This window comes from Bos taurus, chromosome 5 (assembly GCF_002263795.3).
Source record: "Bos taurus isolate L1 Dominette 01449 registration number 42190680 breed Hereford chromosome 5, ARS-UCD2.0, whole genome shotgun sequence".
NCBI lineage: Eukaryota > Metazoa > Chordata > Mammalia > Artiodactyla > Bovidae > Bos > Bos taurus.
In genome coordinates this window covers 30,713,547-30,726,364 of record NC_037332.1, presented here as the reverse complement: position 1 = coordinate 30,726,364, position 12,818 = coordinate 30,713,547, and the positions used below count along the sequence as shown (strand labels likewise).

At 52.8% G+C, this 12,818-nt stretch overlaps 1 protein-coding gene across 4 annotated transcripts; it reads right to left on the bottom strand.

Moving 5' to 3' along the window:
* Positions 1–36: 36 nt before the first annotated feature.
* LMBR1L (limb development membrane protein 1 like) lies at positions 37–12,432 on the bottom strand. 4 transcript variants are annotated; one of them, XM_003586053.6, is made up of 17 exons: positions 12,202–12,432; positions 9,565–9,649; positions 8,517–8,550; positions 7,376–7,515; positions 7,086–7,189; positions 6,073–6,199; positions 5,494–5,562; positions 5,292–5,356; positions 4,922–4,994; positions 4,747–4,830; positions 4,573–4,649; positions 3,534–3,611; positions 3,309–3,382; positions 2,983–3,073; positions 2,788–2,854; positions 804–965; positions 37–641 (listed from the first exon to the last, which is right to left on the bottom strand). In XM_003586053.6, the coding sequence occupies exons 1-17, from the start codon at positions 12,271–12,273 to the stop codon at positions 574–576; spliced, it is 1,470 nt and encodes a 489-aa protein (XP_003586101.1). In that variant the 5' UTR covers positions 12,274–12,432; the 3' UTR covers positions 37–573. The 4 variants fall into 4 exon arrangements, with proteins under 4 accessions (XP_003586101.1, XP_059742888.1, XP_059742886.1 ...); XM_059886905.1 differs by having other exon boundaries at positions 12,379–12,432; XM_059886903.1 differs by lacking the exons at positions 8,517–8,550; positions 9,565–9,649; positions 12,202–12,432 and adding an exon at positions 7,660–8,081.
* Positions 12,433–12,818: the final 386 nt, after the last annotated feature.

Genomic DNA, 12,818 nt, shown 5'->3' with positions numbered 1-12,818 from the left:
GTGGGAGCAAAGCTGTTCAAACAGACAGACAGGACCTTTAAAAAAATACCAAAGAAAACCCTGGTATCAACTTTATTGCTGATGATTGTGGCCTCTTCCTCCCTATGCCCTCGTCTCTCCAGCGGTCCACAGCCCCTCCAGGATAGCACAGTGCTTAGGCTCTGCTGGGCCAGAGGCAAGGGAAGACAATCTGCCTCCCAAGTTGGCCACTGGCTCTGACCCTCCCCTGCCCCCACCCCACCCTATTGCACATCAAATCATGTAAACATGGCTAAGGGCATGGCCCTGAACAGCAGTGAGGCAGATTGACGTGTAAACAGATTTGAGACCAGGAGCCAGACCCAGTCTTCAGCCCCACCCCATGCTGGGGCCCACAGTTAAATCTGCAGAAGCAAGGGGGCCTGGTCCCAAACTCTGGCTCAGATTATGCAGCAGTGCAGAAGGCTCAGCTCCCCTCTGCCACCCACCCTCTCAGATTCCAGGTCCTGAGGGTCACCCACCCCTGGGCGCCTCTCCAGGCCTGGGCAGCAGATGGCAGTGTCCAGTTTTCTCCCTCCCACCCCCAGCTGAAGGTCACTGGTGCTGGGTCTTCTTAGACACCCGGGGGAAACCAGAGACAGGCAACGGTAGTCTGTCCAGCCCTGGAGAAGAGGCAGGGGATAGTCAGAAGCAGGGTTTAGGTCAGTCCTCAGAAGCCACAGAATGGGTGGTGAATATGCCATCTCCCCTGCTTGGGATGACCACTGTTCCAGACAGTTCCATCTTACAACCACCCCACCAGCCTCTCCCTGACACCCTCTCACCAAAGGCCCGGATCAGCTCTGCCCGCACAGCTGCCGTGAAGGTCTTCACCAGACAGAGAGTGGTGAGGCCCGCAAAGGCTGCATTGTAGAGGAACACGATGTAGAAGTTGCCCAGCCAGTTGAAGCGTCCAAAGTCACCCAGCAGGTCAAAGCGAGTGAGCCCTGAAGTACAAAGGCCAGGATGGGAGGTAGGCTCCCCAATCCTTCCCTGGCTCAGAGCCGAGCTTTCTGCTGCCTCCTGGTGGCCACATCTCAACACTGCAACGGATAGGTTGGCTTCTACACATTAGTTGTTCCTACATCCCAACTTGTCTCAGGGACAGTTCAGGGCAGCTGAAGCAAGTATCAGCTGCTAGGCTTGCTCCAACTTCCCTTCCAGAGTCTGGCATCCTCTCCTGGAGTGTGTATGTGTGTGTGTATGTGTCTGTGTGTGTTGGGGTTGGGGGGATCCCCTCTGGCTCCACGTGTCCCAAGGAGCTCCCTGGGCCTGCTCCTTGTTCCTGGGCCAGAAACCTCAAGCTGGTCACCAAGTGTTCTTTTTCAGTAGACAGAGCAGTGTGGCAGCTGAGAAACTGGGCTCTTATTGTGGCTGCTTTGGTTCATATCTGAACTCCACCTCATCTAACTGTGATCTGAAGCAACTTCCTTAAACGTCTGTGCCTCAGTTTCTTCAACTATAAAGTAGGGAATTAAAAAAAAAAAAAGTAGACAAAATAATGGGACTGTGAGAATTAAATGAGACAACACACATGAGGAACCATATGTGCCAGGTGCTATTCCAACACTTACTGAGCCCCTAACAATAATAATATAATTATCATAAATTAATATTCTTGAGCCCCTCCCCTACTTAAAAAAATATTCCTACCAGCTTCCAACCTAAAAGGAACTAACTGCTGGACACACAGGCCAAGTATCCTAAATCCCAAGGCATAAAGTAGAAATGGCAGAGTAGAGAGAATATAAACTTAAAAACCAAATAGAACTGATTTAAATACTAAATAAGGCTTCCCTGGTGGCTCAGACAGTAAGGAATCTGCCTGCAGTGTAGGAGACCTGTGTTTGATTCCTGGGTCAGGAAGATCCCCTGGAGAAGGAAAAGGCTACACACTGCAGTATTCTTGCCTGGAGAATCCTATGGACGGAGGAGCCTGGCAAGATACAGTCCATAGGGTTGCAGAGAGTCCAACACGACTGATAATGTACAATAGATGGACGATAATGGTGGGAGAGGTGGGGAGCCTATGCAACTCCCCGACTACCTTGGGGTGAACACTTTTACCAGGTAATGCTCAAAAGTGTAACTAGTTTACCCCGAAGTAGTAGGGGAGTCGCATAGGTTCCCCTTCTTCCCCATCATCATCTAGATCCTAGCTCTAAAGATGGGAGGAGAATTGAGCTTAACATTTGATGCCCAGTGTGCAGAAAAAGCACTGGACGGGGGCTCAGGGTAGAGAGGTTCTGGCCTGACGCGGCCTTGCCTCAAGCTAGCTGTGTAACTCTGGGTAAATCAAGTAGCTGTCCTGTTTCTCATCTCTAAAATGAGAATGTTGGGACTTCTCTGGTGGTCCAGTGGTTAAGACTCAATACTTCCACTGCAGGGGGCATTGGCTCAATCCCTGGTTGGGGAACTACGATCCCACATGCCCTATGGGTGCAGACAAAAGAAAAAAAAAATGTTTATCAGATGATCCCCCAAAGAAAGATTTTGGGGAAAGTGGTATTTCTTCACTGAAAAAATGGAAATAAATAAGAGAGGCCATGGGATGTAGCAAATGGAAAAAAATATGAGCTTTGAAGCAACACTACTCTGAAGCCCAGCACAGCACTTTATAGAGCCTCTGTTACTCCATCTGTATAATGAAAGTAATACCTCCTCATAGGTTTGTTGTGGGAATCAGAGAGAGCAAGAATATAAGGGGTCTGCCTAGTACCATTAGCTACTCAAAACAAGCCACTTTGTTTACCTCCTTTTGCTACTTACCCAGGGTTCGAGAGAAGACAGGAAGTGCTGAGCTTAGAACCAGGAGACAGACACAGTTTCCAATTATCTGGGTGGGAGTGAGGAAAGGGGAGGTCAGGGTCACAGAGCTGCCAGCACTGAGTGCCCAGGTACGCCCCCAGGATGCTTCCTCCACTCCCGTCTGGCAGGTTCCCGGCTACCTGCATCATGGCCTACCTGCGTCATGGCCGTGTCATGCCATCTGGGCCGCAGTCCCCGGAAGAGTGGAGAGCTGTAGAAGCCCACAACTGAGGAGACCATCAGGTAACTGCCACTGGGTTAGGGAAGAACTGGCCCACTCCCAAGGATCAATGCCTTGTCTCAAAGGGGATGGCCCTCTCTTCCTCCAGCCCTCCTTTTGAATCAACTGTTTTTCTTCTTTCTGAACCTCGGGCTGGCCAAGTCTTGCCCACTTCCCCCTCACTCCCACTGTAGCTCTGCCCAAAGCCCCAGAGGAGACGGGTTTGAAGAAGAAAAGCAATGGTGGATTTCCAGAAGGATACAAGATAAGGACGACCTGAATGACAGCACCAAAGGAGCCCAGCTTGGAGAAGGAGACCTGGCCCAGGGAGGCACCCTGAGGGACAAAGAGGTGTCACTGTGCAGCACTCCCCATAGTCATCACCACCACCAGCGCCCGGCCTCCCCTCTGGCCTCACCTTCTGCCCCCTCACCCAGCCTTGCTTAGGCCCTCCCCAAAAAGATGTGGTGGGTGGGCAGCCCGGTACCTGCATGCCCCGGGGCATGGCAGCCTCGTCAATGAGCAGCTCCAGGATGTGGATGGCCACAATCAGCACAGACAGGCCCTGTGGGAGGCAAGGTCATGGACTCCCACCCCTGTCTGAGCCCACAAATGTATCCAATGAGTTGAGAATGTTAAGAGCAGACTCTCTGGTCCATCATTTTCAGTTTTCAGTTAGATGTGTGGGACCTCCCAAAGGTTAATGCTAGCAACAGAGCACCTTTGAGAGTACCTTATATCGAACTTACAGGTACAGATGCAAAAAGCCCAAATAGTTTTATTTGTTTGGGGTGTTTTTGGATGTGCCACACAGCTCATGGGATATTAGTTCCCCCAACCAGGGATCGAACCCATGCCCTCTTCAGTGGAAGTGCAGGTTTAACCACTGGATTGCCAGGGAGGTCCTGTGCATGTGTGCGTGCTAAGTCACTTTAGTCGTGTCTGACTCTTTGTGACCTTATGGACTGTAGCCCACCAGGCTCCTCTGTCCACGGGGACTCTCCAGGCAAAAATACTGGAGTGGATTGTCATGCCCTCCTCTGGGGATCTTACTAACTCAAGGATCAAACCTGCATCTCTTATGTCTCCTGCATTGGCAGGCAGGTTCTTGACTTCTAGCGCCACCTAAAGCTCCCAGGGAAGTCCCCAAAAGGCAAAAGAGAAAAAGATACATCTTTCTTCAAACCAATAAGACTTATTTCCAAGTCCATGATGTAGCAAGTTGAGGGGATGGACTGGATTTTAACCTTTATTTTCATCCCAGAGCAAACCTGCATAATGGCTTAGGCCCTGTGTGACCTTGGGTAAATTCTTTTTTTTTTTTTCCCTCTTTTTGGGTAACTTTTTAAACTTCTGTTTCTTCATCTACAAAATGGGGACTGATGTGCTTCACAAAAGTAGGTACTCGTTGAGAGGCAGCTACTATTATTGAAGGAGGTCCTTGCACCTCCTTCCTCCTCCCTGTGAAGGGCTAAAGTACTCAAGGTGCTACCGCTGCCCACCCCCACCAAGTCTGGTGTACGTACTGTCAGCACCAGCAAGCACAGCATGGCCAGGGGGTAGCCCAGGTTCCGCTGCCAGGCTGAAGCCTTCCGCCGCTTCTCTGTGCAGGAATGGGAAAGCAGTTTGCAAGGGCCTGAAAGGAGGAGCTTCTCTCCTTGGGGAAAGCCAGGCATCCCAATGCCTACCAACCCACATACCCAGCAGGACCCTCTGTGTCTGCAGAGCCAGGACCTGTCTGTGCAGCAGTTCCATGTCCAAGGGCAGCCAGCAGGAGGTGGGATCTGGGGGCAGAGATGATAGTGCTGTGTCCTAGTCCCGCCACCCCTGCCCAAGCCACGCCCATCATGCCAGCTGGGAAGGACTGTGTCTCACTACAAATCCTGCGGGTCAAAGCTGCTTCCTCAAAGGCTGAGCAGTGCAGCTGCTCCTCCAGGTCCTCCAAGAGCTGTGGGCGTCAGGAAAGGGAGGGATGGACTGTCAGAGGCTCCTTGATCACAAGAGCCCAAGAGCTCCCTGCTCACCTTAAGGATCCATTGTCCTTTTCCTTCCCCTCCCCTCATCATCACCCTGTGACTGGTGACCTTATCCAGTCCCTCCCAACTATCTTGTGCTCTGCTTGCCAGCAAAGGCTGTGGCCCTCTGCAAGGTATGAACAGAACAGCTGGACAGTGGCTTCATAGATAGGCCCCAGCTCTTCAGAAAGCTCCCCCGGCAGGGTCCAAGGACAAGGAGCACTACATACCCGGGGCTTGACCAGCAGCTTCCCAGTGACCGAGAACATGCGGGCGAGGCCCAGTGGGGTACACACTGTGGGGACAGGAGGCAGTCACCCGCCAGAGCCTTTTCTCCACCGCCTGCCCTGCCCGCCCCTGCATTCCGCCTTCTACAGGGGGTGCTCTGGCCCCGGGACCTTCCCCACCCGCTCCTGGGCTCTGGACACTCACCCAGGAGCAGCAGGACCCCAAGGAAGGAGATGCAGGAGTAGAGGTAGGGGAGGTAGTACTCCCAGAAGTCTGAAGATAAAAAAAAAAAGGACTGTCAGCCCAGCTCTCTCCTCCTGCTTACTCGGGGCTGACAGGCCCCAGAGACCAGGCAGGGGTGCGACACCGAAGTCTGTAGGGGCAAGGTAAGTCATGAAGATGAGGAAGACTGGCTGACAAGAGAGGGAGTGGCAGAGACTACAGCAAACTGCAGCTCCTCAGCCCTCTCTAAAGGGCACAGCCACTGTTTGGCCCAAGTCACCGGGGCCTAGTGTGGCCAGGTCCTCAACCTGCTTAAGCACAACCAGAAACCTGGATATCAGTGTGAAATTTCCCAATTTCAACAGACTCATATATTTTTTAACTCATTGCATGAGCCCAGCGGAACACTTCCACAGGTTAGATGTGGCCTGAAGCCCATCAGTTTTGAAACTTCAGTCTAAGGGAGGAGGTCCCAACTTCCGCCGTTTTAGAGGGATATATTGGTTCTAGACAGAGGAACGTGAGCCAGCTGAGGGGTGGGGAGGAAGCTGGTCTTCTCACCATAGAGGGACTCCCTGCTGGCCTTGTTGTTGTCCACAATGGCAGAGGCTACCCACACCATGCCCAGGACCAGCAGAGTGAGGAGCATCAGCATCACCACCGTCTCATAGACCCGGGCCAGGACACCCTGTGGGAGGAGGCAGTAGGTTTCGGGGGTGGGGATGGCAGTGTGGGAAACGAAGGAGACAGGGGAGATGGCAGCCTGGCTTGGGAACCAGAGAGGACTGGATTCAGGAGGCAGCAGAGGGTGTTTCCTTCTTATTCTGCTTAGTTACTCTGTCCTCCTACCCAGCAATCTGGGGCCATTCCCTCTACTGGATATTCTTCATTTGCAACCCCCCTTCCCAGACCCCTTCTCCATCCTTGTCTTGCCCTGGGAAGCTGACCCCCGAGGTCTGCATCACACAAGCTCTTTGCCCTCTTGGGACTTTCCCGGCAGTCCAGTGGTTAAGACTCTGAGCTTCCACTGCAAGGGGCATGGGTTCAATTCCTGGACTGGGAACTAAGATCCCACAAGACACTTAAAAAAAAAATCAAGCTCTGGTTTTCTGTTCATCTTGCCCAATGGAGAGGGCTGGCAGGAGAGTGGAAGGTAGGAAGAAAGAGAGGCCAGGCTGTTTTTTCTGTTTGGCACCTCTGACACTAACTCCTCTCTTGGGTGGCCACACCTCTTCAGCTTCAACTACCAGTGGGTTCTAGAAATTATTTCTTCCTTTGGCTCCCTCAGGTCGAGGATGGTAATGACTTCCTGTTGTCACTAGTGCCTCAAGCTCCTCAGTGCTGACTGCTGCTGCTGCTAAGTTGCTTCAGTCGTGTCCGACTCTGTGCGACCCCATAGACGGCAGCCCACCAGGCTCCCCCATCCCTGGGATTCTCCAGGCAAGAACACTGGAGTGGGTTGCCATTTCCTTCCTTTGCAAATAGTCTCTTCATTAAAAACTCTTCAGTTGAACCATCTCAGTGGAATACTGTTTCCGGTCTGCATTGATTGATTGATACGTTCCCCGACTCACCTTTCTGGAGCCAGCAAAGCCCTCAGACTCAGTGAAGAAGTATGCAAAGGGCATGAGGAAGATGAGGGACAAGTTGGAAAAGAGAAAAACAAGGTTCCAGAGGCCTAGTGCAAAAAAGGAAAAGCAGAGATGGTCATTAAGGGGGACGCCCCAACCCACTGAGGACTGACCATGTGACAAGGGAAAGTGGAAGGGATAGGGTGATCTATGACTGACTAGCCCCAGGCTGTGTCTGCCTGACCCTATCTGCTCCCGGTCCCCACCCTCAGCTGCAACCAGGATCAACGCACCATGGATGAGGGAGCCGTTGAGCCACTGGATGTAGTAGTTTCGAGGCAGTGAGAGCAGCACCTCATTGCTGATGATAGAGAAGGGCAGGAGCAGGACAGCGCCCAGGGCAACTGCCAGGGTGAAGGTGCACAGCTCAAGCCTGGGCAGAGAAGGGGTAGTGCCCCTGCTTAGCTCCGACATTCACTTCCCTGGGCCTAAGAAGCCCCATCCATCCCATGGGCACCTGTGACTCCTAGAACCAGCTGGAGCAATGACAGACCCAGGGAAAGAGCTGGCACTCTACCTGCTGCCTCATACCCCAGCCTTCACCTCCAGGGAAGCCTTGGCACATGGGATGGGCACATCTCAGGAATTCATGGGAACCTGGTCACCAGCCATGTCACTTGCCCAGACTGTCCCCAGGAATGCGGTCTTCCTGCAGTGTCTGTAGGGTGTGCCAGGCATGATGCCAAGATAATGGGCCTGACTTCTCTGCTCACCTCAGGGATGTGGATTTCTGAGCCTGGAGAGAGTAGGGTCACCCCATATGCATAAGGGCACTAAGGCAAAGGGAGACAAGGGGAGTTGAAACCCAGCTTCACAGCCAAGACCTGTGCACTAGATTGCATCAGCTCAAAAGAAGGGACACTTATCTAGTTGGTCCATGAGGGATGAGAGTGGGGGTTGCCTTTTAATTTGTTGTCTGTTGAACCACAGGAGTCATCTCTTTATTTTTCTCTATAAGTGCTAGTAGATAATAATAGCCTACAGTTAGGGCCATTCTCTCAGAACCAAGCAAGCCCCACCCTTGGGGGTTCCACCTTCCCTATCCCCTGGCATTTCCATCAGTCTGCAACCCTACCCCACCCCTTCTCCAATGGCTGCTGGGAGGTGGAGCCAAGTTGGAGCTGCTTCTGGTGACTCAGGCCCCCAGCAGACAGCTCCTGGCCAAGAGGCTCCTTGAAGCTCCCAGCCAAACCAGGCGGACAGGAAGAGCAGCTTTTCCAAGTGTCCCCAGGATGGTGTAAAGCCGGAAAAAAGCAGAAATGGGGCGGAAGCAGAAATTGTTTCTGACATTTCACTCTCTCCCTGCTCCCAGGGCCTCACTAGATCCCAGCTTCCAAAGGCTACAAGTGCCGGCGTTGAGGCAGCAGTACTTACGCAATCTTGTTGACCGTGGCATCTTCTTCATCTACTACAAAAGACAGAGGCATGGGGAAGAGGCAGGTCATCAGTGGGCAGCTCTGGGAACGATCTGTGTCACACAGCACCCTCCTGCTCCCTCTCTGTCCCCTGAAGAGGGGCCTGGGCCCACTGAGGCAGAGCTGGACAGGAGGCTCAGGAGAGCTCACACTATGAACCCCACAATCCACTCTGCCTGGGTGGCAGCTTAAAGATCAGTGGTCCCAGGGGGTGAGAGCATGAAATTCCCCCACTTCCCTCCTTCCCCAGATCTTCTCCACCATAGGTTCCTCTTTGTAAGCTGAAAATACAATAAATGACCAGTCTGTGAGCTTGGTTACATCAGTGGCAAGGTAGAGTGAAGGGAAATGGGGAGAGGGATTGGAAATCACAGAGAAAGTCCCCAGGGGAATCACGCTGAGGAGTAGCTGCCTCCTTGGCTGAGGGTGCATGAAGCCATCTGGAGGGGAGGAAAGGTTCCGGTCAGGACCGGACGATCTGGAGTTAGGAACTGGGACAAGTGCGTCCCCCTCAATCACAGAATGCCTACTGAAAGCCTTAATATGAATTCTCTGCAAAGAGAAAGGTCACCATCACCACTGGGGTGGGACCCAGTGGTCCGGGAGGCCTCTGGTCCTGGGTGTAGGAGCTCTAGGAGAGGACATGACAGGGCTTGTGCCCATGACAACATTCACCCTGCAGTTGCCCTGCTGAGGTTCACAGAGAGTTTTCACATTAGCCATCATATTTGGTCCACACAATAACAATGGACTGGGTAGAAATTGTTAGGCTCATTTTATTTTATTTTTTGAGAATGAAACTGAGGTCATAAAAGTTACATGACTGGCCCTCCTAGACTCTCCACTCTACCGCCTTGTCTCTGCCTGTGGAGGAAGGGAGGCAGAAGCTCAAGAACAAACACCTCTACTTTCCCAGCAAGCAACACAGCCCTCTTCCCCTGAGGCTGGTGCCATAGCAACAGGAACACTGGCAGAGGGCAGGCAGGAGGGAGGGAAGTCACAGGTACCTGTGGTAAACTCAGCAGGCTTCTTGAAGTGGGTCAGGGCGATGTGGCAGAAGATGTAGAGAGTCGCAAACAGCAGTGTTGAGATCTGCGGCAGAAAGAGAGCAAGATGAAAAGCGCTAATCCCCAAACATTTCACAGCTCCAGCGGCCTCTCTGTTAATTCCATGGGGACACTTTCCCCAAACTAGACTCCATACATCCAGGGGTTCCATCTTTCTCCCCAGTACTTCCTTCTAATCAAGGCCTCAGGGACTGACCCATGCACTTGGGGACAGAGCACCATGTCCAGCTCTATGAGGGTTTTTTCCCCGGGAGAAAATAGTTTCAGCTGAACCCTGGTTGGTGCATGGGCAGAGAAGACTCCTAGAGATGCACATATCCACACATCTGAAAAAGGCCACAGAACCAGAGAGGATTTCTTCCTAGTACATAATTTGAGAAAAGCAAATTTGAGGGGAAGAAAGGGATGTCTTCATTGTGCTGGCACTTCACTCCCTCTCCCTCCACTCCCACCTTGATCTAAGCTCCAGGAGAGAATAAGTAGGAATTGTGTTCCTAGACCAACTCAGAACTTCTACTCTGTTTATTCAGGGGCCCTAAAAGATCAGGTCTGCTCTGGGCCAAACCAGAGTCTCTTTCATGCCCTGCCCACAATAGTAGGCTTTAATTGGGGTTCCACATCTATAAAGCTTCTAGAGCTGGAATCAAAACCTTTAAAAGCTATCAATCCATGGTCCCTACCTAAAGTAATTTCCAGCTCCCAGAGTAGGTCTCTCAGGGTCTGTCCCATGCCCCTCATGACTAGTCCTCCAATGGACAGTTATGGCAGGACTTGACCAGGTTATCCTACACATGCATACATTCCCACCCTACCCCAAGTAAGCTGCTATTGCCCAGGGGAGGAGCCACTGGTCACCTTGGCTCCACAATCAGGGTCAGAGAATCTTGAGATGCTATTGTGTTTGAAGTGGGCTAAGAAGGCAGGATCAGTCTCATAGGTGCTCCAGTCCCCAAGAGAAGCTGACCCTACAGGGAATCTGCATACAGCTATCTAAGCAAAGAGAGAAGACACAGACCCCAGGAGAAACATGGGTCTAGGACAAAATTGTAGCTTTTAACAATAGGGAAGTAGAGTAGAATGAGCCACTTGGATTTCAGCTCCAAGATTTTTACTGCCTAGTGCTCTGCCCTGGGCGGGCGTAATAAGCAGGAAGGCAGGAGGGCTCAAAAGGTCAGGCTGGAGTTCCATGCAGGTCCAGCAGAGGCTAGGTGATTCTCTAGAGCAGGGGACTGGAGCCACGTGTGAGATGTACTAGAAGCCCTCAGGATGCCCTTGACCAGCGCTGATGTCCTCAGCTAATGGGACTAAAGGATGGGACGACATCCAGGAGGCTGTTTCTCTCTCCAAGATCTCTTCCCTCCCTGTTCTCTAGGAAAGTGGGTCTCTGGCTCTCCACTGTCTCAAGGCCCGGGTATGACTCCAGGATATGCCCAACCCTGCCATGTGCAACCCCCCACTAAGAAACGTACAAGGAAAGCTTTCTGAAAGCAGATCTGGAGTTCCCACGCATGGACTGATAAACTCCCTACTTTTCAGTCCTCACAGATAAAGGCAGACCTAGTTATGCCTTGGCTCACTTTAGCCCTCCTCCAATCTGAAGCTGCCCAGGGCAGACTGGAGCCCAGTCTGAGAAAAATGAAGGACGACCCCTACAGTGGGTCCTCCACTCACTAACTTCTATTCTTCTAAACCTTTCCCTTTCCCTTTAGTATTTGGGGGTGAGGGCTACCCTGAGGCGCTCTGAGGAAGGAAAGGAGAAAGGAAAGATATGAGAGTTTAGAGCAGGTGCAAGAAAGATGCGATCCCCTAAGCTCCCCTGGGTGCCCCTGGCCCAGAAGTGAGGAGTCCCTAGCTGTGTGACAGTTTCAGCTGTTACTCTAGGTGGCAGTGAGCGAGTAAGGAAAGCAGCCAGAAGCCCTCCGTCGCACCGGGGACGACCCTTCAGAGGAAATCCCTGAATGGCTGCGAAGCTAGGAAACTCGGCTTGCAGGGTCTCTAACAAAACACCAATAAGGGCGAGGAAAAGAAGGGGACACTTTAGTTGTTCTCCATTTCTACACGGTAGAATCCACCCCAGGAAGAGTCCTTTCCTCCAAAGTGAGAAACCCCCCAAAGTTCCCGGTTCATCTCCCCTTCATCAAACATCATTTGGGTTTGAGAAGTCGTTGCAAACAAGCCTTCCCCAAGTTAAACCCATCCCTCTCCGACCATCTGACTGAAATCGGCAGGCTCAGTAGATTCCCAGACACGGGAAGACCCGCACTCCGATCACTGGCGCGCGGGGGGCGGGGGGGCGGACAGGAGGGAGGGCGGGGAGGGGAGGGGCGTGTAGAGGGGAGGAACGGAAACCGATCGGCTTTGTTTATCGCACAGCTACTCAGCTGGAGACGATCTAGGGATTCGCCAGCCCGAGCACTAGTCGGACCAGGGCTCTTGGTCTCTCGCCCCTGGACCAAACAGGGTCTGCCGGCGCTGTGCCCAGGGGGTCTCACTCCGATCTGGACGTCTCCCTCTCCCGCGACACCCGTGCTTCTCCCCAACTTGGTCCTACCCTTCCAGCCCGGATCCCGGACTCACAATGCACTCGCGGACCCGCTCGTGGAATAGCTGCTCTCGCACGGATAGCACTTCGTAGTCAGCTCCTTCCATACTCTGCTCAGCATGACTGGGGCTGGGGTGTCTCTGGGCCCGGGGAGGACCAGCGGCGATGAAACCGCCGCCGCCAAGCACCCGGACCCAGCGAAGGAGCCTTACCTTGCAGCCTGTGACGGAAACTCGGAGTAATCTGGGGCTCAGATTCTGTCGTCTGAGCGCCCCGCCCTTAAAGGGGCAGGCACCAGCTGGCCTCGTTTTAAAGGGCCCCGGGTCCCCTCTGCTTCCTCCCCTTTAAGGTCAGGCTTTCAGTATAGTTTCAACGCAAACACCCGCCAACAGGCAAGCTAAGGGGAAGCGTAGTCTTGGTTCTATTTTACTGGAGGCCGAGTGACGACACAACGGATGGGCGGGATAATTCTAGGGAGCGGAACTCATTGGCTTCTAGGGAGCTGCCGCTCTTCGCTAGAGGAACGCTGATAGGCTTGCCCCGTGGAAAGAGGCGGGATCTTTGGGGCCTACCGGTGCTCCTTCTAAAACTAAGCAACTGCCTTTTTCACCTCCCTTAGTTGATAAACGACCAGTATGACCTTGGCAAGATG